This window comes from Rhinoderma darwinii, chromosome 3 (genome assembly GCF_050947455.1).
Source record: "Rhinoderma darwinii isolate aRhiDar2 chromosome 3, aRhiDar2.hap1, whole genome shotgun sequence".
Taxonomy (NCBI): Eukaryota; Metazoa; Chordata; class Amphibia; order Anura; family Rhinodermatidae; genus Rhinoderma; species Rhinoderma darwinii.
Window position 1 is genome coordinate 351947357 of NC_134689.1, and position 26055 is coordinate 351973411.

Here is a 26055-nt window from a genome sequence, read left to right on the forward strand (position 1 = left end):
CGGGATATACGTCCGTGCAACGCGCGTGATTTTCACGCGCGTCGCACGGACCTATATTAGTCTATGGGGCTGTGCAGACAGTTGTGTGATTTTTACTCAGCGTTAGTCCGCTGCGTAAAAGTCACGACATGTCCGTTCTTTGAGCGTTTTTCGCGCATCACGCACCCATTGAAGTCAATGGGTGCGTGAAAACCACGCATGCCACACGGAAGCACTTCCGTGGGACGCGCGTGATTCGCGCAACAGCAGTGAAAAGGATGAATGAAAACAGAAAAGCACCACGCGCTTTTCTGTTTACAAACATCCAAACGGAGTGTCATAATGATGGCGGCTGCCCGAAAAGCACGCAGCCGCGCATCATACAGAGCTGACACACGGAGCTGTTAAGTGCCTTTTGTGCAGGCAAAACGCTGCGTTTTTTGCGTGCGCAAAAAGCACACGCTCGTGTGAATTTAGCCTTAGGCCGGGCTTACACGAGCGTGTACGTTTTGCGTGCGCAAAAGCCACTTAACAGCTCCGTGTGTCAGCCCCGTATGATGCGCGGCTGCGTGATTTTCACGCAGCCGCCATCATTATGACACTCCGTTTGGATGTTTGTAAACAGAAAAGCACGTGGCGCTTTTCTGTTTTCATTCATCCTTTTCACTGCTGTTGCGCGAATCACGCGCGTCCCACGGAAGTGCTTCCGTGTGGCATGCGTGGTTTTCACGCACCCATTGACTTCAATGGGTGCGTGATGCGCGAAAAACGCTCAAAGAACGGACATGTCGTGACTTTTACGCAGCGGACATACGCTGCGCGAAAATCACGCACGTGTCTGCTCGGCCCCATAGACTAATATAGGTCCCTGCGACGCACGTGAAAATCACGTGCGCCGCACGGACGTATAACACGCTCGTGTAAATGAGCCCTTAGAATGATGAAAGTGAAGTGAATGACTTTTCAGTTGACCGGTTCACACGCCGTGTATTAAACACGTTTTTCGTGCAAAAAACCACATTAAAAAAACGCTTGATTACACTTGATTTTGCGTGTTTGGGGGGATTTGTGTGTGTGTGTGTGTGTGTGTGTGTGTGTGGGGGGGGGGGTGCTCGCCGCTGATTCTTCAAAACAGCTGATAAGCGGCTATGAAGTATCATCGGCGCCCGTGCACACTCCGCTCTGCCACACACACACACACACACACACACACACACACACACACACACGGGAAAAGTCTTAAAGGGGTCGTCCAGGAAAACATGGCGCCGCACCTGTCCTCAGGTCGTTTATGGTATTACAGCTCTGTCCTATTCACTTCAATTGAGGTGAGCTGCAATACCAGACACAACCTGAGGACAGGTGCGGCGCTGTGTCTCCAATCCGGACACCCCTTCTGTCCTGAGATGACCAGACGGGGGAGGCGGGTGTCAGAGCCACCCAGCGCCATCACTGCAGACAGAACCACACAACTACGGCATGAGGGCAGGGCTTGTCCTGAGTGCACGGTCTCTTGTTATGGACAGATTTATAGTCACATGAACCCCGTCTGCATCAGAACCGGTAACCTAGGTTCGATCATATGACAGAGGGGGATCACCAAAAACGCTGTGCACCCTCAGGCCGTCCATCCAGCCTTTTCCTGGTTATATCTGCTTCTGGGAAAGCTGGGTGACCACCATTACCCCTCCTACTGGAGTGTTTGGGGATGTGACTAATGAATCTCTCACACTCCAGTAGGAAGGGTAATGTTGGTCACCCAGCTTTCCCAGACCCCTGAACGGTAAATCTCTCTAGTTGTGCTGAGACTGTTTGGGGATGTGACTAATGAACCTCTCAGTCTCAGCACAACAAGAGAGATTATTCGCTCAGGGGTCTGGGAAAGCTGGGTACCACACTAACAGCGGGCATATTATCACCCAGCTTTCCCATGACAGTTACATCATTTGTCCTTAATACAGAGTCTCCTGCACGACTACAGGGGGGCCCGTCGGGGAAGGGGGGGCATTGGGGGTCACGAGAGCGGGGGTCTGTGAGAGTGAGAGAGGGACAGACAGAGACACACACCTTACCTGTAGTGCTGCTGGTCTTCATGATGGCGCCTGCTATCTCCCTGCAAACAGCTGCTCTGCTGTGTGACTCTGACCTGCGTCTGCGCATCACAGAGCCAGAGAGCAGAGTCAATGGAACGGCTCCCGTTCATTGTGCCCTATGCACTGTAGCTGCCATATTCCATCTCTGTATGGGTCGTTAATAGTTTTGTTTCAAAGATGGTGGGAGTCTTGGCATTCAGACACTCCCCAATCTAAACTGCTGATATGACTCTATAACGTATCAAAAGTTCTGTGAAAGTTCAGTTACTCTCTAAAAGTTACAACCAATAAGGTTGCGCTTCCTGTAGTCCCTTTTGAAAAAATGGCTTCTGCAAGTGTATAGAATAATGCAGATATCTATTGTGATATAGGGACATTTTTCCTTATAGGGATTGCTTCTAGTGGAGAATCCCTTCATACATACAGCGCCCGACAGAGCATGTATGACCATGCGACTCCGACCACACATGCATTGCTGAACAGACTCTGTGTTCACTTGCATGAACACTTGGGTTGGGATTTTAAAGGGGTTATCTTATGGTTTTTATCACCTCTCCCTTCCCCTATTTTAGTGGGATCAGATGGTTGGCACATTCAACCACAAGCTTTTCTTTATGGATCGGTTAAAGGGTCTGTCTAGTGACCGATGCCTGGTAGTGGTGCTGTGCATGGATTAGGCTATACATTTATTTGTAAGAACTTGCAATCACAGAATTAAACTGAATGAGTGTGTTATGAGGAAGCATGATCAATTCTCCTAATATCTGCATCTCCGTAGGCCAACGGTTCAAGAAGACGGTGGTGACGTACTCTACAAAGGGTTTCAGGATGGTATTGTTCAGCTGAAGCTTCAGGGGTCCTGCACGAGTTGCCCAAGCTCCATTATCACACTGAAGAGTGGCATTCAGAATATGCTGCAGTTCTATATCCCGGAGGTGGAGGGCGTAGAGCAGGTACAATAACTATTGATACTTATAAGCATCCTAACATGTGTGTGGACTCGAGTATACGTATTTTTTCAATCTAAAATGTTGCCACCCTTCTTCATGAGAGGTGTCTGGTATTGCAGCTCGATACAGCTAACTTCACTGAGGATCCGCTGCACTACAAGAAAAAATTAATGGACAAGATAGGTGGTGTTTATGGAAGAAAAAAAAAAAAAAAGCAAAACTTTACCCTCCTTTAACCCTTTTCCTGCCAAGAATGTATTTTAGCAGCAAAGGATGAATCTGACATGTCTTTGCTGCAATTGGACCTAGCTCAGGCTAGATCGTGACTAGAACCGACCTAGAATCTTGTCCACGATCCAGTGGGAGCAGCATAGAGCTGAATGAGCAGAGGGGGAAGACGTGCTGTGAGAATTTGCCGTTCTGTGCCTTGAGACTCTGTTGTGACCCTGTTCCTGCCTTTTGTATGGCTTCAGATGACCCCCTTGGGCGGGGATAAAAGGAACTTTTGTTCTTCTACCTAATCAATCAAAAACCATATTTGTTTCTGGGTGGGGCTGGTCTACTTTTTTTTTTTTTCCAGAAAAGGTGTGAGATGATGAGTATTTGCTCGTCTTGTCATCCCTCTGTGCCTAATAGATTCCACAAGTTAATAATACATAAGTATTGCCGTGTATTGTACCAGCAATCCGATCGCTTGTTCTAGTCTGCTAGGGGAAATAAAAGAAAAAACTAAATAGAATTTTTTTTAAATAATATTTAAAAAAAGCTAATAAAGTAAACCTAACTAGTATCGCCGCATACATCAAAATCTGAATTTTTTAAATATTATGTTATGTAACTTTCCGTAGGAAAAACTAAATTCACAATGCCATAATTGCTGTTTTTGGTTACCTCGCTTCCCCAATAAAGGATTAAAAAGTCAGATGTGACCCAAAATTGTATCAATAAAAACTACAGCTCGCCCTGAAAAAAACAAGCCCTCACACCGCACCATTGACGGAAGAATAAAAAAGTTCTAACGTTTTTGTTTTTTTTTGTAAAAGTAGTGCATCATATAAAAAACAAAAACTATATAAATTTGTTATCGCCGTAAACTTATTGAACTGCAGAATAAAATTAACATGTAATTTTTACCACATACAACGAAACCCAAAAATTATAGAGGAATCCCTTTTTTTTTTTTCACAATTCCTCCCTTCAAACAATTCGTTTTAAGCTTCCCAGTACATTATACAGTACATTAGATTGTGACATTAAAAACGACAACTCTTCCCACTAAAAACAAGCCCTCATACGACTTTAAGAAAAAAAAAAAAGGCAATAAACTCATTTCTATTTCACTGCACATATAAAAAAAATTGTCATTTGTAATATACTGACGTTTTGATTTCGTCTTCTAACATCCGATTCCAGCTCTGGTCACGTGATGCGTCTCCAGTAGCAAAATCCTTACTTCCGGCACTAGCCCGTCCATGATCTGAGTTCTGTTTTCTGTCTGGCTCAATGAACGGGTACGTCATTCCTGACGTCACACTACACTGAGCGAAGCGGTGGACCGCATACTCCCTTTCTTCTGATAGTTTCCGGTCTGCTGCTAGGGGAGAGAAACACTGCTAGTCTCTGAGCATGCGTGGTTTCTACCCTAGCAGCGTTTACCACGCATGCCCACTCCTGCGCTATCACAGCGCCTGCGCGTCATTTTCTCCCCATAGCAGCGGACCGGAAACTATCAGAAGAAATCAGATGTCAGGAGCCAGTTGCTAGTAGTGCTCTCACAAGGACTCCGGCGCTGGGGTTAGGGGATTCCACAGAGTCCCGGAGCAGAGCCTATGCTAGCGCTCTGACCTGGACCCGGGCTCTGGGGAAGCCCCTGACAACACTGTCCATATATGGACAGTGATGTCAGGGGATTGCACAGAGTCCCGGAGCAGAGCCTATACTAGCGCTCTGCTCTGGGACTCTGGTTCTGGGGTCAAATAAAGTTGTTTTTTTTACCATTATGTAAGAGAGTGTTGTTTGGTACAGCACTGATATGTTGCATGTTTATTGTTAGCTCTTACTGACCTAATGAGTGCAGTAAAATGGCAACGGAGATTGTTTGTTTATATCTGGGTGTAGTAGGCGTGATGAGTCCCTGCTTCCAGCGCATTGCATGCTGGGACACACAAGCGGTGCATGCCGGGAACTGTATGACCGGAAGAGCAAGACAACGAACACACAGAGGTAAACAAACCTCTCTGTAAACAAAAGAGAATAATGGTAAATTAAAAAACAAAAAATTTAGATAACGATATTCAGGGGGCATTAATAGATAATTGAGAAGTGTTGCAGTGATTAAAAAAAGAAAAAGTATTGGAAAAACCCTTTTAAGGAACCAAAGTCCCAGACATATAACAGTCAACTAAAATGGTAGGAAAGTATGAGTACTCAATGAAGTAGTCAATCGCTAGACACCTGGAAGGGGATCTGCAGCGACCATTTCTTCTACACGGCTGAATGAAGTAAATTCCCCTATACACTGGCCAATAAGCGGCCGATGCAGCGAGCGCCAATCAACAAGACATCATTGATCGGCGCTCGTTTTCTCCAGTCACACACACGGAGCTATGGATGGGGACGAGCGGTCGTTACTCTGATCGCTCATCCCCATACATTTTTATCATGTCGACAGCGCATCTCCCGGTTTACACAGGGAGATTTGCTGCCGACAACAATAATATTTCACTTTTTTAAAACAAAACGACCAGCAGATGATCAAGCATTTGCTTGGTCATCTGCTGATCGTTCCCCTGTTTACACACGCCAATTATCGGCAACGAGCGCTATATGAACGCTCGTCTGCCCTATAATCGTCCTGTGTAAAACTCCCTTAAGTCCTCTAAAGCAACCAGCAGAGCATCGACCCTGGGTTTCTGTAGTGAGGCTACTCTTTGCCCTCGAGGTGAAGTTCCACGCCTGCCAGGTGAGGAGGTAGAGGGGTTTGCTGAGGCAATGGAAACTGATGCCAGTCTGGCTGCGAGATGAGAGCGCTCCAGCACATGATTATGGACATGATGATGGTCTGCAGTTCGCACGGAGGTACCGATTCTGGAATTCCTCGTAGCTTATGTTGTGCAATCCTCTTTTTTTCCTTCATCATCGACTTGTAGGATCTGCCCTCTGTTGAAGTGTTGTTGGTGTTGAATCGTTTCCTCGACCTTGGACAGCCTGGTTGCAAGATCAGTATTCGTGTGTTCAAAAGTGTCAATGCATGTAGCCAGCGAGGAGGCAGAGGCAGGTTGTGGGCCAGGGTCTACTGAGGCTGAAATGGAGGAGCTGGAGGAAGCAATTGATGGTGTATTCTAAGGCTGTGAGAATATAACATAGTCCTATGTGATCTCTTAAAATCATATATTTACAGGGGTCCAAGATATGAGGTGGGGTCCTCGCACTGTAGAGCTGCCTGTGTCATGCAGTCAACCAGTGTTTTTTATTCCTAACAAAGTTGTAGCTCCATGTGTGTTAAAGCGAATCTGTCACGTACCTCATGCTCTCCTTTGAGATTTTGGAGTCCAGCATACTTATAAGCTAGAGGCTCCCTTCCCCCACTCGTCGCTTGTATACAGCGTTCTACCTATTTTCTGTGCAAAGGGAGAAAGCTGTCAATCAGCGGCGGGTGGGCCCGGGGGAGCGGCAGCCCATCAACACGCCAGACTCCAGGCCCCTAGGACAATGAACCTGCAGAGCTGTGAACATGTGACAACTATTCATACATTTAGTTCAGTTTCTAGATAATGCAGGTCACATAGCGGCTTCTAGATGTCAGTGTTGCTGCTACAATTTACTTGATGATTTTTCAGGCTCCGTGTATTTACTAGACAGTCTTGCGATTTCAGCTTTTTAATCCCGTAAATTCTGATGAAACTAATTACTCGTTCTATAAAATAATAATTCTCTTAGAAATTAGCTGATAACGCGTGCGCTACAATTATCCCTTTAACTTCTGTTAATTGAGTCCTAGCTGATCAGTTAACCCCTCCCGCCGCAGCCTTTTTTCATATTTTATTTTATTTTTTTAAAATTCTGGTGTTTTTCCACCCCACCTTCTAAAAGCGATAACTTTTAAAACATTTTTTTTAGGAGTAATACCTCTCAGAATATGAGAACACAAAAATCAGATTTATTGTGGTTTTATTGTGTAGAAGTAGTAAAACAAAGAAAAAAAATATAAATTTGGTATCGCCGTAATCACACTGACCTGCAAAATGAAGTTAACATAGATGGAAAATAAAAAAAACATTAAGGCTCTCGTATGATGGGAAAGAAAAACATCCCAGAGTAGTGTACAGTCCAGAGGGAAACATTTATTCTATTTCAAGAGGGTGGGTATCAAGGACCTAATATTTGGGATCCAGTAAGGGGAGGGCCCAGGCACATCTACTGAAAGTGAATATGCTTGTATTATACCGGGAAAACACGTTCTAGTGAAGTTCCCCAAACTGCAAAGGCACTGCCTAATAGGCATATAGCCATGACAGGCCAGTGGGCATTTGTTAGGCCTCCGGCTGCCATGGCAGCCCATTGGCGACAGGCGTTTGTCACCCGTCAGCGGCCGCAGAGGGAGCCGCGGCATTTAAAGGGTTTATTAACAGCACGGATTGGAGGTTTCTCCAATCCTACCTGTTGCAGCGGATACCCGGCATTTGGTCACAGCCAGGCTCCCATGGCACAGCTTATGTGTCCGGACAATCACGTACATATATGGTGGAATGCGTGAAGGGAATCCTTCCCTTGACGTGCATGTACGTGATTGTGTTAAGCAACTTTCTAAATAGTCTTCATTTGAAGTTTCCTACCACTTTACTGCTGTAGATTCTGTGTTACTCCTTTACGTGGTGTCCGGGAAATTCTAACATAAATCTGACACACTATCCAGCCTGACTCCTCTTCTCTCCCATTTCTTTGTCTAAAAGCTGCTGATTCCGCAGGGTATCAGCTGCACTACAAGAAAAAATTAATGGACAAGATAGGTGGTGTTTATGGAAGAAAAAAAAAAAAAAAAGCAAAACTTTACCCTCCTTTAACCCTTTTCCTGCCAAGAATGTATTTTAGCAGCAAAGGATGAATCTGACATGTCTTTGCTGCAATTGGACCTAGCTCAGGCTAGATCGTGACTAGAACCGACCTAGAATCTTGTCCACGATCCAGTGGGAGCAGCATAGAGCTGAATGAGCAGAGGGGGAAGACGTGCTGTGAGAATTTGCCGTTCTGTGCCTTCAGACTCTGTTGTGACCCTGTTCCTGCCTTTTGTATGGCTTCAGATGACCCCCTTGGGCGGGGATAAAAGGAACTTTTGTTCTTCTACCTAATCAATCAAAAACCATATTTGTTTCTGGGTGGGGCTGGTCTACTTTTTTTTTTTTTCCAGAAAAGGTGTGAGATGATGAGTATTTGCTCGTCTTGTCATCCCTCTGTGCCTAATAGATTCCACAAGTTAATAATACATAAGTATTGCCGTGTATTGTACCAGCAATCCGATCGCTTGTTCTAGTCTGCTAGGGGAAATAAAAGAAAAAACTAAATAGAATTTTTTTTAAATAATATTTAAAAAAAGCTAATAAAGTAAACCTAACTAGTATCGCCGCATACATCAAAATCTGAATTTTTTAAATATTATGTTATGTAACTTTCCGTAGGAAAAACTAAATTCACAATGCCATAATTGCTGTTTTTGGTTACCTCGCTTCCCCAATAAAGGATTAAAAAGTCAGATGTGACCCAAAATTGTATCAATAAAAACTACAGCTCGCCCTGAAAAAAACAAGCCCTCACACCGCACCATTGACGGAAGAATAAAAAAGTTCTAACGTTTTTGTTTTTTTTTGTAAAAGTAGTGCATCATATAAAAAACAAAAACTATATAAATTTGTTATCGCCGTAAACTTATTGAACTGCAGAATAAAATTAACATGTAATTTTTACCACATACAACGAAACCCAAAAATTATAGAGGAATCCCTTTTTTTTTTTTCACAATTCCTCCCTTCAAACAATTCGTTTTAAGCTTCCCAGTACATTATACAGTACATTAGATTGTGACATTAAAAACGACAACTCTTCCCACTAAAAACAAGCCCTCATACGACTTTAAGAAAAAAAAAAAAGGCAATAAACTCATTTCTATTTCACTGCACATATAAAAAAAATTGTCATTTGTAATATACTGACGTTTTGATTTCGTCTTCTAACATCCGATTCCAGCTCTGGTCACGTGATGCGTCTCCAGTAGCAAAATCCTTACTTCCGGCACTAGCCCGTCCATGATCTGAGTTCTGTTTTCTGTCTGGCTCAATGAACGGGTACGTCATTCCTGACGTCACACTACACTGAGCGAAGCGGTGGACCGCATACTCCCTTTCTTCTGATAGTTTCCGGTCTGCTGCTAGGGGAGAGAAACACTGCTAGTCTCTGAGCATGCGTGGTTTCTACCCTAGCAGCGTTTACCACGCATGCCCACTCCTGCGCTATCACAGCGCCTGCGCGTCATTTTCTCCCCATAGCAGCGGACCGGAAACTATCAGAAGAAATCAGATGTCAGGAGCCAGTTGCTAGTAGTGCTCTCACAAGGACTCCGGCGCTGGGGTTAGGGGATTCCACAGAGTCCCGGAGCAGAGCCTATGCTAGCGCTCTGACCTGGACCCGGGCTCTGGGGAAGCCCCTGACAACACTGTCCATATATGGACAGTGATGTCAGGGGATTGCACAGAGTCCCGGAGCAGAGCCTATACTAGCGCTCTGCTCTGGGACTCTGGTTCTGGGGTCAAATAAAGTTGTTTTTTTTACCATTATGTAAGAGAGTGTTGTTTGGTACAGCACTGATATGTTGCATGTTTATTGTTAGCTCTTACTGACCTAATGAGTGCAGTAAAATGGCAACGGAGATTGTTTGTTTATATCTGGGTGTAGTAGGCGTGATGAGTCCCTGCTTCCAGCGCATTGCATGCTGGGACACACAAGCGGTGCATGCCGGGAACTGTATGACCGGAAGAGCAAGACAACGAACACACAGAGGTAAACAAACCTCTCTGTAAACAAAAGAGAATAATGGTAAATTAAAAAACAAAAAATTTAGATAACGATATTCAGGGGGCATTAATAGATAATTGAGAAGTGTTGCAGTGATTAAAAAAAGAAAAAGTATTGGAAAAACCCTTTTAAGGAACCAAAGTCCCAGACATATAACAGTCAACTAAAATGGTAGGAAAGTATGAGTACTCAATGAAGTAGTCAATCGCTAGACACCTGGAAGGGGATCTGCAGCGACCATTTCTTCTACACGGCTGAATGAAGTAAATTCCCCTATACACTGGCCAATAAGCGGCCGATGCAGCGAGCGCCAATCAACAAGACATCATTGATCGGCGCTCGTTTTCTCCAGTCACACACACGGAGCTATGGATGGGGACGAGCGGTCGTTACTCTGATCGCTCATCCCCATACATTTTTATCATGTCGACAGCGCATCTCCCGGTTTACACAGGGAGATTTGCTGCCGACAACAATAATATTTCACTTTTTTAAAACAAAACGACCAGCAGATGATCAAGCATTTGCTTGGTCATCTGCTGATCGTTCCCCTGTTTACACACGCCAATTATCGGCAACGAGCGCTATATGAACGCTCGTCTGCCCTATAATCGTCCTGTGTAAAACTCCCTTAAGTCCTCTAAAGCAACCAGCAGAGCATCGACCCTGGGTTTCTGTAGTGAGGCTACTCTTTGCCCTCGAGGTGAAGTTCCACGCCTGCCAGGTGAGGAGGTAGAGGGGTTTGCTGAGGCAATGGAAACTGATGCCAGTCTGGCTGCGAGATGAGAGCGCTCCAGCACATGATTATGGACATGATGATGGTCTGCAGTTCGCACGGAGGTACCGATTCTGGAATTCCTCGTAGCTTATGTTGTGCAATCCTCTTTTTTTCCTTCATCATCGACTTGTAGGATCTGCCCTCTGTTGAAGTGTTGTTGGTGTTGAATCGTTTCCTCGACCTTGGACAGCCTGGTTGCAAGATCAGTATTCGTGTGTTCAAAAGTGTCAATGCATGTAGCCAGCGAGGAGGCAGAGGCAGGTTGTGGGCCAGGGTCTACTGAGGCTGAAATGGAGGAGCTGGAGGAAGCAATTGATGGTGTATTCTAAGGCTGTGAAAATATAACATAGTCCTATGTGATCTCTTAAAATCATATATTTACAGGGGTCCAAGATATGAGGTGGGGTCCTCGCACTGTAGAGCTGCCTGTGTCATGCAGTCAACCAGTGTTTTTTATTCCTAACAAAGTTGTAGCTCCATGTGTGTTAAAGCGAATCTGTCACGTACCTCATGCTCTCCTTTGAGATTTTGGAGTCCAGCATACTTATAAGCTAGAGGCTCCCTTCCCCTACTCGTCGCTTGTATACAGCGTTCTACCTATTTTCTGTGCAAAGGGAGAAAGCTGTCAATCAGCGGCGGGTGGGCCCGGGGGAGCGGCAGCCCATCAACACGCCAGACTCCAGGCCCCTAGGACAATGAACCTGCAGAGCTGTGAACATGTGACAACTATTCATACATTTAGTTCAGTTTCTAGATAATGCAGGTCACATAGCGGCTTCTAGATGTCAGTGTTGCTGCTACAATTTACTTGATGATTTTTCAGGCTCCGTGTATTTACTAGACAGTCTTGCGATTTCAGCTTTTTAATCCCGTAAATTCTGATGAAACTAATTACTCGTTCTATAAAATAATAATTCTCTTAGAAATTAGCTGATAACGCGTGCGCTACAATTATCCCTTTAACTTCTGTTAATTGAGTCCTAGCTGATCAGTTAACCCCTCCCGCCGCAGCCTTTTTTCATATTTTATTTTATTTTATTTTTTTTAAATTCTGGTGTTTTTCCACCCCACCTTCTAAAAGCGATAACTTTTAAAACATTTTTTTTAGGAGTAATACCTCTCAGAATATGAGAACACAAAAATCAGATTTATTGTGGTTTTATTGTGTAGAAGTAGTAAAACAAAGAAAAAAAATATAAATTTGGTATCGCCGTAATCACACTGACCTGCAAAATGAAGTTAACATAGATGGAAAATAAAAAAAACATTAAGGCTCTCGTATGATGGGAAAGAAAAACATCCCAGAGTAGTGTACAGTCCAGAGGGAAACATTTATTCTATTTCAAGAGGGTGGGTATCAAGGACCTAATATTTGGGATCCAGTAAGGGGAGGGCCCAGGTACATCTACTGAAAGTGAATATGCTTGTATTATACCGGGAAAACACGTTCTAGTGAAGTTCCCCAAACTGCAAAGGCACTGCCTAATAGGTATATAGCCATGACAGGCCAGTGGGCATTTGTTAGGCCTCCGGCTGCCATGGCAGCCCATTGGCGACAGGCGTTTGTCACCCGTCAGCGGCCGCAGAGGGAGCCGCGGCATTTAAAGGGTTTATTAACAGCACGGATTGGAGGTTTCTCCAATCCTACCTGTTGCAGCGGATACCCGGCATTTGGTCACAGCCAGGCTCCCATGGCACAGCTTATGTGTCCGGACAATCACGTACATATACGGTGGAATGCGTGAAGGGAATCCTTCCCTTGACGTGCATGTACGTGATTGTGTTAAGCAACTTTCTAAATAGTTCATTTGAAGTTTCCTACCACTTTACTGCTGTAGATTCTGTGTTACTCCTTTACGTGGTGTCCGGGAAATTCTAACATAAATCTGACACACTATCCAGCCTGACTCATCTTCTCTCCCATTTCTTTGTCTAAAAGCTGCTGATTCCGCAGGGTATCAGCAGCGTTTCTGCTGCAATTTCCGCACGTTATGCACACAGGGTTTTTGCTCCATATTTCACCTCTTCTATATTGAAAAAGCTGAAATCCACAGTTACATGTGGATGAAATTTGTTCATTGGCTAGTACTGTAGTTCACTGCAGATTTTCCGCATGGAAAATCCACAGCATTCTGGTCTTGTCATCCTGCCTTAGAGATAGCAGCAGGGAGACAGAGGAGATTGTTTCCTCAAATCATAGTGTGGAGATGGGGGGAAAGCATCCAAGTCTTCAGGAATGGCAGACCACGCAATCTGTCTCGGGGAGGGAGTGGGAACTGCACATGAATCAGTGTAGTGAGAAAGCAGTACAGGAATAAAGCTATGCTGATACATGGGAGCCTAGTGAATGCAGAAGCATCCTGGAGTCACAGACCTCACATCCAGCATGTATTACTGGAAGGGAAACTTCAACAGGAAAAAAATGTCTGATACTAGGAGCAGCTTGCAAACTGCATGTCATGGGATCTGAAAAATAATGTAGATTGCATCCTGAAAATTAAGGCCCTGACACACAGGCCAATGATCAGGCAAACAAGCGTTCCCGATCAGTGCACTGTGTAATAAGGGCAACAATCAGCCGATGAATGAGCAAACGCTCGTTCATCGGCTAATCTGCTCTGTTACGCAGCATTAAAAATCATCGTTGTTTGCAGCCCATCTCCCTGTGTAATCAGTGAGAAGTGCTGCTGACAAGATCAAAATGTATGGGGACGAGCGATCGGAGTAATGAGATCTCGTCCCCATACATAAGCATTCATTGCTCCTTGTGGAAAGTGCAAACGAGCGCCGATCAACGAGCTGTCTCGTTGATCATCGCTCATTTACACGGCCCATGTCCGGCCGTGTAATAGGACCCTAAGTGCAACTTTTTTAACTCCCAGGTATTTCTTAAAATGTAAAAAAAATAATTCCCATGTCAAGGGTGTCTATAGACATTAAGTAGTTAAAGTGGCTGTAAACTGGTGCTTTTATTTTACGGTGTGGTCTTGATGACTTTGGACTACTGTAGTTTTAGTGGAAATGAGGAAGTGTACAGATCTTCTAAATGTAAACTTTGTATTGTCATAAGAAACAATATTTCTAGTAATCACAAATGGTAATTTTTAGAGCACTTCCTTGAACAATTAAATTTACTAAATCACTAGATTGCGTGTAGGTAGTGAAAGACGCTACACGTAGAGGGAATTCATTGTCTAGATTTTATTTATTTTGTTAGATTTGTCTGGACTGGTATGGGAAGATTTACCTACATAGTGCTAAACCTGCTATGCCTTACAATAGTGATAGTGGTACAAACAGTTCTTGTTAGGGTAAGCGCACATGTAACAGAAAATCCGGAACGAATTATAGTATAAGCCATGTAGAAGAGATTTAAACAAATCTCATCCACATGCTGCAGAATATTTAGCCATGGATTTCACCCCTTGGCGAAATCCACAGCAAAATATTCATGTTACATGCAGATTTTGCGGCGGATTAGTGTCCGATTTTTCTACCACATGTGCATCTAACCCTTATTAGGAGCCATAATCTCCCCAGTACATAGCCCTTTTGGTAAATTTACATGAGGCAGATTTGTTTCAGAAATTTCTGTGACTGTCCTATTCATCTGAATGGGCTTGGAGAAATCATGCAACTGCTGCAGAAACAACCCAATTCAGATGTACAAAACTGATTTTCAGTTGCAAAAATTTCTGCAACTAATCTTCTGCATGCGTGTGTATGCCCTTACACTTGTCTAAAGCTTTCTCATACATACAAGATAAATGTTAATGGATTTTGATGACAATCTAATGTGCATGGTGGCCTCCCGACTGTCCCTTGATGGAAAGTTTTGGACGTATTGGTTTTTAATGTGCACAATCCTTTAGGTAACCATACACGTTAAAATAACTAAATGCATAAAAATTTATATTTGTGGCTAGAAGTGGGACCCAAGCAAAAAATTAGATGCACCTCACATCCTAAAAGTAAAAGATCATTATGTGCAGACCTACTATGAATGCCTATGTCTACATGCACATATCTTCAGAACATCACCAGAATTGAGGAGACCAAAAATGTGGTTTTAAGCTGGACATTTAACCCCTTCCGGACATTTGTCGTAAGTATACGTCATGGAAAGCCAGTGCTTCCCGCAAAATGTCGTATACATACGACAAATGGATGCCATCGGCTCAGAAGCGGAGTCTATGCCATCACCCCCGGATGTCAGCTTTATCTTACAGCTGACACCGTGCTGTAATGGCGGGGATCAAAGTTCGCTTCAATCCCTGCCATTAACCCCTTAAATGCAGTGGTCAAAAGCGATCGCTGCATTTAAGGTGTTTGAGCTAATCGGCACCCCAGCAATGAAATCGCCGGGTGTCGGCTGCAATGGCAACCGGAGGCCTAATAGTAGCTTCCCGGTCTGCCTAGCACTGAAAACTGTAAGCCCCCGCCCGGAGGCGGGGCCTGATAACTATGACCGAATTGCTGTTTTTTGGTCACCTTGCCTCACAAAAAATAGGATAAAAAGTGATCAAAAAGCCACATGTACCCCAAAATGGTAGCAATAATAACTACAGCTCATCCTGCCAAAAAACAGCCCTCATACCACTACGTCTATCAAAAAATTAAATTAGTTAAGGCTCCAATAAGTCGGGAAATAAAAATATTCAGTTGTGCAGGCCCGAGGGGAACATTTCATCTGTTTCAAGAGGCGATTTATCGAGGCCCTAAAATTAGGGAATCAGGAAGGGGAGGGCCCCAACATATCTGCTGGAAGCGAGGGTGCCCGTATTATACCAGGACAACCCTTTCCAGCAAAATTCCCCAAACTGCAAATGTGTGCAGTGTGGACTAAAAGGGAATAAGGAAGGACATTTATCAGTGCAGAAATGATTGCTTCTCAGTGTAACACACATCTATGGATTATTTTGGGGTTTTTCTACCCCATTATTATACAACCTGACAATGCCCCTGATGTACTCTGCCCAGCTTACATGTACCCCCACATTATAAACTGAAATACCAGAAAAACTCCAAACAAAACTACTACCAAGCAAAAGCTAGGCTTCAAAAGCCAAATTGTGCTCCTTCCCTTCTGAACCCTATAGTGGGCCCAAACAGCAATTTACTTCAACATATATGGCATCGCCATACACGTGAGAACCCTTTTAACAATTTTTTGGGTGTGTGTCTCCAGTGGCATAAGCTGGGCATGATATATTTGCCACGGAAATGGCATATCTAGGGAAACATTTCAATTTTTACTTTGCACCATCCACAGCACAATCCTTTATGGAAAAGACCTTTGGGGTGAAAATGCTCACTACACCTCTTAATAAATGCCTTGAGGGGTGTAGTTTCCAAAATAGGGTCACTTCTCAGGGGTTTCTTTCATTATTTCACATCAGAGCCCTGCAATTTTGAACCAATACTTTGTAAGTCGCCAAATTAGGCCTCAACTTCGCATGGTACTCTTTCACTCCTGAGCCCTGTCGAATGTCCAGGCAAAAGATGAGTGCCCCATGTAGGGAGATTCTAAAACTGGGCAACACAGCATAATAATTAGAGAGCTGTCTTGTTATGATGGCACAAGCTGGGCACCACATTGGCATATCTATGGAAAAAAATCCCATTTTCACTCTGCAACATCGAGGCACACTAATTTCTGCAGAACACCTGCAGGGTTAACATGCTCACTACACCCCTAGGTGAATACCTTGAGGCGTGTGGTTTCTAAAATGGGGTCACTTCTTGGGGGTTTCCACTGTTGATCCCACAGGGGCTTTGCAAATGCGACATAGCGACCAGAAACCAATCCGGGAAAATCTGCACTCCAAAAGCCAAATGGCGCTCCTTCCCTTCTGAGCCCTGCCGTGTGCCCAAACAGCGGTTTATGACCACATATGGGGTATTGCCGTACTCTGGAGAAATTGCTTTACAAATGTTGGGGTGCTTTTTCTCCTTTATTTTTTTGAGAAAATTAAATATTTTGAGCTTAAGCCACGTCTTATTGAAGAAAAAGGATTGTTTTTATTTTCACAGCCAATTCAAATAAATCTATGAAATAACTGTGGGGTCAAAATTCTCGCTACACCCCTAGATTAATTCCTCAAGGGGTGTAGTATCCCAAATGGAGTCACTTTTAGGGAGTTTTCACTGTACTGGTACATTAGGGGCTTTGCAAAAAGCCACATGGTGTCAAGAAACCAATCCAGCAAAATCTGTGCTCCAAAAGCCAAATGGCACTCCTTCTCTTCTGATCCTTGTCGTGTGCCCAAACAGTAGTTCATGACCACATATGGGGTAATTCCGTACTCCAGAGAAGTTGCTTTACAAATGTTGGGGTTCTTTTTTCCTTTATTTGTTTAGAAAATGAAAAATGTTGAGCTAAAGCTACGTCTTATTGAAGAAAAGGGATTGTTTTATTTTCACTTTATAATTCAAATAAAATCTATGAAACACCTGTGGGGGTCAAAATGCTCACTATACCTCTAGATGAATTCCTCAAGGGGTGCAGTTTCCTAAATGGTCACTTTTTCTGCATTTTCTCTGTTTTGGTCCCTCAGGGGCTTTGCAAATGCGACATTACCTCCGCAAACCATTCCTGCTAAATTTGAGCTCCAAAAGCCAAATGACGCTCTTTCCCTTCTAAGCCCTGCCGTGTGTCCAAACAGCTGTTTATGACCACATATGGGATATTGTTTTACTCGGGAGAAATTGCTTTACAAATGTTGGGGTGCTTTTTCTCCTTTAGTTCTTGTGGAAATTAGAAAAAAATAGCTAAACCTACATTTTCTTTAAAAGAATGTAGATTTTCATTTTCACGACCTACTTCCAATAATTTCTGCAATAAACCTGTAGGGTCAAAATGCTCACTATACCCCTAGATAATTTCCTTGAGGGGTGTAGTTTTACAAATGGGGTCACTTTTGGGGGATTTCCATTGTTTTGGCACCTCAAGAGCCCTTCAAACCTGACATGGTGCCTAAAATATATTCTAATAAAAAGGAGGCCCCAAAATCCTCCTGAAAAGGTTTTCCTTTGCTTCTGAGGCCACTGCTTCAGTACATAAGCACACTAGGGCCACATGTGGGATATTTCCTAAAACTTAAGAACCTGGGCAATAAATATTGAGTTGCGTTTCTCTGGTAAAACTGTTACAAAAAAATGGATTAAAAATGAATTTCTGCAACAAAAAAAATGAAATTTTTAAATTTCTCCTCTACTTTGCTTTAATTCCTGTGAAACGTCTAAAGGGTTAAGAAACTTTCTAAATGCTGTTTTGAATACTTTGAGGGGTGAAGTTTTTAAAATGGGGTGACTTTTTGGGGGTTTCTAATCTATAAAACCCTAAAAGCCACTTCACAACTGAACTGGTCCCTGAAAAAATAGCCTTTCGAAATTTTCTTGAAAATGTGAGAAATTGCTGCTAAAGTTCTTAGCCTTGTAACGTCCTAGAAAAAGAAAAGGATGTTAAAAAAAACGATGCCAATCTAAAGTAGACATATGGGGGATGTTAATTAGCAAAAATTTGGTGTGGTATAACTGCCTGTCTTACAAGCAGGTACATTTAAATTTAGAAAAATGCACATTTTTGCAATTTTTTTTTACTAAATTCTGATGTTTTTCACAATTAAATGCTAAATGCACCGAGCAAATTTTGCCAGTAACATAAAGTCCAATGTGTCACGAGAAAACAGTTTCAGAATCGCTTGGATAGGTAAAAGCATTCCCAAGTTCTTACCACATAAATTGAAACCTGTCCGATTTGAAAAATTAGGCTCTGTCAGGAAGGTCAAAAGTGGCCAAGGCGGGAAGGGGTTAAAAAAGTAACAACCTATAAAATACAGGGATTACACGCCTCAAAAAGTGAGTGCTACCCCAAACACTCTACATTTCCTGAAATCAGACAACCGGAAGATTGCAATTGTGTTGATGTGGTGTTGTCAGCTATCTCCACCTTCATGTAACTTTGTGACCAACCGGAAATCTTCAGTTAAAAAATGCATTTAAACATTTGCATCTAAAACTCACTTACAAGCAGAGGTTTACAGACAAATACAATTTAAAAATAATAGATCGAGATGTGCCAAGTGCATATCACAAACCTCTAGATAAAAAATGCTAGAACAGAGGCCGTGTACTCTTTGGCGAATATTAACAAATGTGTTAAAAATATATACTGCACATGGTAAACAGCTACTATTGTACCAAAATCTAAACTATTTTATGAGTGTACAGAATGTATAAAACATAACTAAATAATTAAACATACAACTACCTTCACGTAACTTTGCATCAAACATAATTCAACTTTGCAGAACCCTAAATACCTCTTATGCGAAAAAAAATTTACTCTGCAAAAAGTAAAATGTGAGGAGTTGATCCACACCACACGTCTACATTCACAGGTTGCTAAAGAAACGCCAAAAGCGCAGTAATGCACCAACCAATTTTTGCATGCAAATTAAATTGGGGTTTATATAGGTATATCATTTTACATCCCCCAATAAAATCTCTAGGCCGTGCTCACACGTTGCGGTCATGGCGCAGTTTTTTCCGCAATTTTTCTGGTCGCAGAAATTGACGGCAGCGTGTGAATGCAGCCTAACTGTAATAAATAATTGCAAATCCCTAAAGATAATCGAATGCGTTAACTAAGGCTTCATTCACATTTGCGTCAGGGCTACGTTCTGTGGAGCTTTCCGTCAGAACGAAGCCCTGACTGACACAAATATTTTTTTTCTAATTGAACAAAGTGGAATGAATTGTTTTGTGGGGACTGTCGGTGAATAAAAATGTTGTTTCTGACTGACTAATACATTTCTGATGGATGGAAAAGATTTCAGACATTCCATTCTAGTGATAATCGTTATTTCTATGATATATGATAATGGTCATTGCTAGAGAAGTGGTCGGTGGATTTTATGTTTATGAAGGGGTACGGGCAGGATCCGGACAGTGTAAAATGTAGAAAAGTTTTATTGATGTTTTCTGTTTACAGCAAGTTCTTGGTGTGAGTTAGTTGATGCTGCGTGGAGTCCATTAACATCTGGATTAGGTTTAGAGGGGTAGTTAGAAGAGCAAGATCTCATCTTCTCAGACACCTCTGCCCCATTTGTGACCACTAGAGTGCAAGTATGCTTAAAGATTCTTAGCTGTAAAACCAGACCTGGATCGCAGTTCTAGCTGTGATCTAGCCTGAGCTAAAACCTTTAATTTTCGAAGATGTATTAGGCTGGGTTCACACGACCTATTTTCAGGCGTAAACACAGCTCCAATACGTCGGCAAACATCTGCCCATTCATTTCAATGGGTTTGCCGATGTACTGTGCCGACGACCTGTAATTTTACGCGTCGCTGTCAAAAGACGGCGCGTAAAATAACAGCCTCGTCAAGGAAGTGCAAAACGCGAGTACGAGCAATTACGTCTGAAATGCAGGAGCTGTTTTCTCCTGAAAACAGCTCCGTAATTTCAGCCGTAATTGACGTTATCGTGTGCACATACCCTAAGATATGTCCTTGGCTACAGACATGCTTCCTTGGCAGGATGTATGAAATACGTCCCGGCCAGGGAAACGGTCAAAAAGGTATTCGCTGGGGGCGTGGCTTAGCTATGGAGCCGTGAGCACGCGTCTTGGGGGAGCTCCGGATAAGCAGGCACATAACAGTGATTAACACCGGGTAAACCCGGCAGGCGATGCCAGGAAAACGCAGGGGAACTTGCCCTGGAGCCTCTCGTTCCTTACCCCGTTCCTCCGGCCGCTGCAAGAGTATGGAACGCTTCCTCTCCTCCTCACAAACAGCCTCGGCCTCTCCAGCAGCAATGGCGGACGCACTGACACCGCTTCCGGCCACTGAGATGTCGGCTCTCCTCCTTCCGCCTCCTCGGTCGCGGCCTGCACCAGCAGACATGAACCCAGCCGCTGATCCTCTCTCCTGCAGTGCGCAGAACGTGGTAAGCCCTGCATCCCCACTCACCACACTTCCCATGAGGGAACCGCCCCCCATTCCACCGCACACACATGGTTCTGAGGTACAAAATGGGCCCATGGGCTTACATGCTGATTTACACTTGCTGAGGGAAATGATCCAGGCCCTCCCCACTAGACAGGACCTTGATTCCCTGGTTACCAGGATTGAGCAAGCACACCAACAAGACATAGCAGAACTACGCCTGGAAGTGGACAGAATTGATAGTAGCTGGTTACCATGTGCAGTATATATTTTTAACACATTTGTGAATATTCGCCAAAGAGTACACGGCCTCTGTTCTAGCATTTTTTATCTAGAGGTTTGTGATATGCACTTGGCACATCTCGATCTATTATTTTTAAATTGTATTTGTGTGTAAACCTCTGCTTGTAAGTAAGGGCTCTTTCTACTGAGCAAACTGTATCTACTATTGATTCCAGAGTGGCCTCCCTGGAACGAACTGCCATTAACACTAGAACACACTTACAGTCCCTGGCTCTTCAGCTGGATGATCAGGAAAATCGGGGACGCAGGAACAACGTCCGCCTGAAAGGCCTCCCAGATCTGGGCCCACGAGATGAGCTATCAATAAGGGTCCCTATTCTTTTCAACAAGCTCACCAACAGGCTGCCAGATGCGACTTTCCTCATAGACCGTATTCACAGAGTCTCTCGGCCAGGCCCGCTTGATCCGTCCACACCACGGGACGTTTTATGCCATCTACACTACTACACTGACAAAGATGCAATTGTCCGGAGTGCATGGTCACATGGTCCTATGTCCGTGGAGGGTAGTACGATCACTATATACCCTGATGTCTCGCCACGAACACTCTATATGAGACGACTTCTCCACCCGTTACTGGAAAAAATCAAGGCGGCAGGCGCTACCTACCGATGGGGTCACCCGTTCCATGTTGTCGTCAAGAATAACTCTGGCTTCTACCTTTTACGTCACTTCTCGGATCTTGATGGCCTCTTTCGATTTCTTCAAATCGACCCCTTGCCAGTTCCCGACTGGTTAGCACTGGAGAGAGTCGACCAACCTCAAAGACGCCGTCTTAGAAGACCCAGCCAACCTCCCCTCAACAGATCTATCCCTGGGGCGCCACATCTACTGCTAGTGGATCTGTCCCACAGGATCCGACCTGAGGCTTAAGAGTGACCACATGCGTTGATATCCTTTTATTCTTATGATGTTGCCTACAACTATGGCTTCATAAGGACTTAATATGTTACGTCCTGTTTATGCATCTCTCTGGTTCTCTGATTTGCTTTCTTACAGCTAATGTTCCTCTCAGTAAAACACATCAGTGCCCATATTTCCTACTAAGGAACTATGGCCGCTCCAGCTACTTAATTACTCACTTTGGACCGACTAACGGTTGCAACGTATTAGTCTGCTTACATCGTGTAGATCAGCACATGTATGATTAATATCCGTGGGTGATTCTGGGGTGTGATATTACCTATTGCTTATTATATGCCACTTGTAACAGTTCCCCCCGCATCTCACATTATCTCTAAGAAAACGGGGGAGTTATTGCTATAGCTCATATTCACAGGCATATGTTGTTGCTATTTCCATGTAGATTGCTCGTTGGGCTGCTGGCTCCCATGACAAGTATGTGGACCGACTTACGTTCGACATGCGGTCATGGCAGCCTATTTTTATTGTTTAGTTGGGTACTACTTTATTGGTATTTGGAACAGGCTACTGGGTTGCTCAACACCATGGTTTGCAGGTCTTACGTGACCCTCCCCAGTCCAATAGGGACTGAGTCGCCGATTTCGGTTCTATAAATGTATGTGCCTCCGTCGCTCTCCCTATGGCGAGTGATGGAAGAAATGGTTTACTGTTTGACTGTTGTGCTAGCTTTGCGGGGCTCCCCCCCCCCTCGTGGTTTTCCAGGTCCCCACAAATTTAACACCCTTTCTCCACAGGTTTCGCACCTACGAGGAGCCGGCCCTTGGGCCTCTTTCTTTTGTGTAATACCGTTCTTTTTCTCTTTCTTTCTTTATCTCTTTCTTTCCCACTTACTCTACCCCCGTCTTTCCGCCGCTCCCCTTTCCCTCCCTCCCTCTATCGCATCCCACAGAGAAAATGGCGCAACATATACAAGTGGACCTGAAAATAGGATCACTGAATGTCAAGGGCTTACACAGCCCTGGAAAGCAATCCATACTCTTCAATATGCTGAGAAGCAAACACCTACAGGTTGTGTTCCTTCAGGAAACTCAGCTGTGTCAACAGAAGCCCTTTAAGTTGTCCAATACTTGGTTTCCTAATGCATACCATAGTTTCTCTCCTGATATGAAATCAAGGGGGACAAGTATTTTGATCTCCAGATCCCTCCCCTGGGAACTCCTGGGATCTCACAGTGATGATGTGGGAAGGATGCTCTTACTTAAGGGATCTATTGACTCTCAGGTATACACCTTTGCCTCTTTTTACCTGCCCAACTCTGGTCAGGGCACAGCCCTTATTGGTTTTTTGAATGCCCTGGAGGAATTTGGTGAGGGTACCATAGTCCTGGGCGGGGACTTTAATGTAGCGCTAGATCCCACAATAGATACGTCAATTTCGATGTCCTAACTCCGCCGTATTCTGAGGTCCTTTCACGAGCACCAATTGGTAGACACCTGGCGACTCCTTCACCCAGCTGATAAGGACTTCTCCTTCTATTCTGCGGTGCATGACACTTACTCCAGAATTGACCTCTTTTTTACCAAGCATCATTCTCTCCACTCCATCCGTTCTGCGGACATTGATACGATCTCCTTTGCGGACCATGCCCTCGTCACCCTGACCCTCTCTCTACACTCCCCCCTCTTCCGCCAATCACAATGGAAGCTGAACCCGTCTCTTCTCTCGGATTCGGTCGTTAACGCAGATATTCAACGCTCCATAGATGACTATTTTGCGAATAATGCCACAGAGGCCACTAATCCTCGTATTGTCTGGGAGGCACACAAATGCGTGATTAGGGGTACGTTTATCAAACACGGAGCCCGGTTAAAGAGGGAACGTGCTGCAGCTACTGTCCGTCTGCTATCAGAGATTGAAATCCTTGAGATCGCTCATAAACGCTCCCGTGATCCGGATTGCCCTCCTTCATAAAAGAGAGGAACTTCGAACTCTCCTGATGTACAGGGCCAAAGCCACGCTTTCCAAATGTAAACGTCACTATTATGAATACGGCAACAAAAGCAGCAAATCGCTTGCCAGAGTGTTACGCATTCCACAAGCCCAGAACTACATACCCTCGATTATGTCCTCTGCCCAAACACGTGCCCGATTACCTATGGATATAGCCTCCACATTTCGGGAATTCGACGCCTCCCTGTATAATACAGATTCAACTAACCCTTCCACGTCAGCCAGAGACTTCAGGTCAAATATTTCTGCTTACATCGCAGATTCTGGCCTTCCCTCTCTATCAGATGATATTCTCTCTGACCTGGAAGAACCGATTACCCTGCAAGAACTTTCCTACGCTCTAAAACACTCCCGGTTGGGCAAAGCCCCTGGCCCAGATGGATTTACGCTCCCATATTACAAAAAATTCCTGTCAGCGCTGGGACCGCATTTTTTAACTTCCTTCAATTCCTTCTCCACCTCATCTCCCACCCCTCCCGACGCTCTTAGAGCGCATATTGCGGTGATTCCCAAGCCCGGTAAAGACCCCTTACAGTGTGCTAGTTACAGGCCAATCTCCCTCCTTAACACCAACATCAAATTGTTCGCTAAGATTCTGGCTGTTCGTCTTGCACCGCTGCTTGGGGAGATTGTTCATGCAGATCAGGCGGGTTTTATGGTAGGCAGAGAAGCACGGGATAACACGACTAAAGCCATCAACCTTATTCACAAAGCCAAGATATCCAATACGCCTCTTATGCTCCTGTCCACGGACGCTGAAAAGGCGTTCGACAGGGTCAACTGGACTTTTATGGAAGAAACCCTCTTACGTCTTGGCCTTAGATCTCATATGCTGGGATGGATAATGTTGTTGTACTCGTGCCCATCTGCTAGAGTCCGCGTGAATGGCATCCTCTCGGAAGGTTTCTCCATTTACAATGGCACCAGGCAGGGGTGCCCCCTTTCCCCCTTGATCTTTGTACTGACATTGGAGCCTTTCCTACGCCATGTTCGCGCTAATCCAGATGTGAGGGGTTTGGAGACGCACAACTCCGTTAACAAGGTAGCCGCCTATGCTGATGACCTACTTTTCTTCTTGACTAACCCATCTGTCTCGCTTCCCAATCTCATGCGGGAATTTCAGCGCTTTTCCAACTTATCCAACTTCAAGATTAATTTTTCTAAATCCGAAGCACTGAATATTTCCCTCCCTCCCCACCTCCTCTTGACCCTGAAACAATCCTTCAGTTTTAAGTGGACTCCGGTAGCCTTGAAATATCTGGGTGTCCGTGTTCCCCCAGATCTGATGGATCTTTTCCAATTGAACTTCCCTCCACTCCTTGCTGATCTTAAGGCGGACTGCGCCGGTGGTCTAAAGGCACTTTTACATGGTTGGGCCGGTGCACCATCTTCAAAATGAATGCGCTTCCAAGACTCCTCTATCTCTTCCAGACCCTTCCCATTACTATACCCATAAAAAATTTTAAACCGATCAACTCTCTCCAGATTTCTTTTGTTTGGAACGGTAAAACCCCTCGACTTTCACGCACGCTTCTCTGCCGATCTAGGGAATCAGGAGGGCTGGCACTCCCTGGCGTCCGCTCTTACTATACTGCATCCCATCTTGCTCGAGTGGTGGATTGGTGTAGACACGAGGGTTTTAAACCGTGGGTGGGTCTGGAGCAGAGTTTCTCATCTATACCCCTACAGGCTATCCCTTGGCTACATCGTAACCAACTCAAACACCTCCGTCATCACCCTACCATAGGCCCAACACTGTTCTGCTGCTCCCTTCTTTCAGTTCGGTCATCCCTCCTCCCGGTTCATTCCTCCAATATATCCCATACTGGGCAACCCCTCTTTTACCACCGGTATGACGGACCCAGTCTTCCGCTCATGGCAGACCTCGGGATGGTTTCGAGCAGCCCAATTTCTGAACGGCACTGATTGGCTCTCCATGGCGGACATGGCCCAGGTCCCTGACCTCTCGCCGCTAGGACATTGGCGTTCCCTCCAACTACGTCACTTTTGCTCCTCTATTTCAGCTCCTACTTCCTACCAAAGGGATAGGACTCCTCTAGAGGTC

General features: G+C 44.4%; 1 protein-coding gene across 3 annotated transcripts in view; it reads left to right on the forward strand.

Moving 5' to 3' along the window:
• NFU1 (NFU1 iron-sulfur cluster scaffold) overlaps positions 1-26055 on the forward strand; it is a 63404-nt gene that overhangs the window by 33590 nt on the left and 3759 nt on the right. For all 3 annotated transcript variants that reach the window (XM_075858530.1, XM_075858531.1, XM_075858532.1), the window contains exon 7: positions 2851-3025. In XM_075858530.1, the coding sequence (XP_075714645.1) occupies positions 2851-3025 (175 nt within the window). The remainder of the gene's footprint in view (positions 1-2850; positions 3026-26055) is intronic.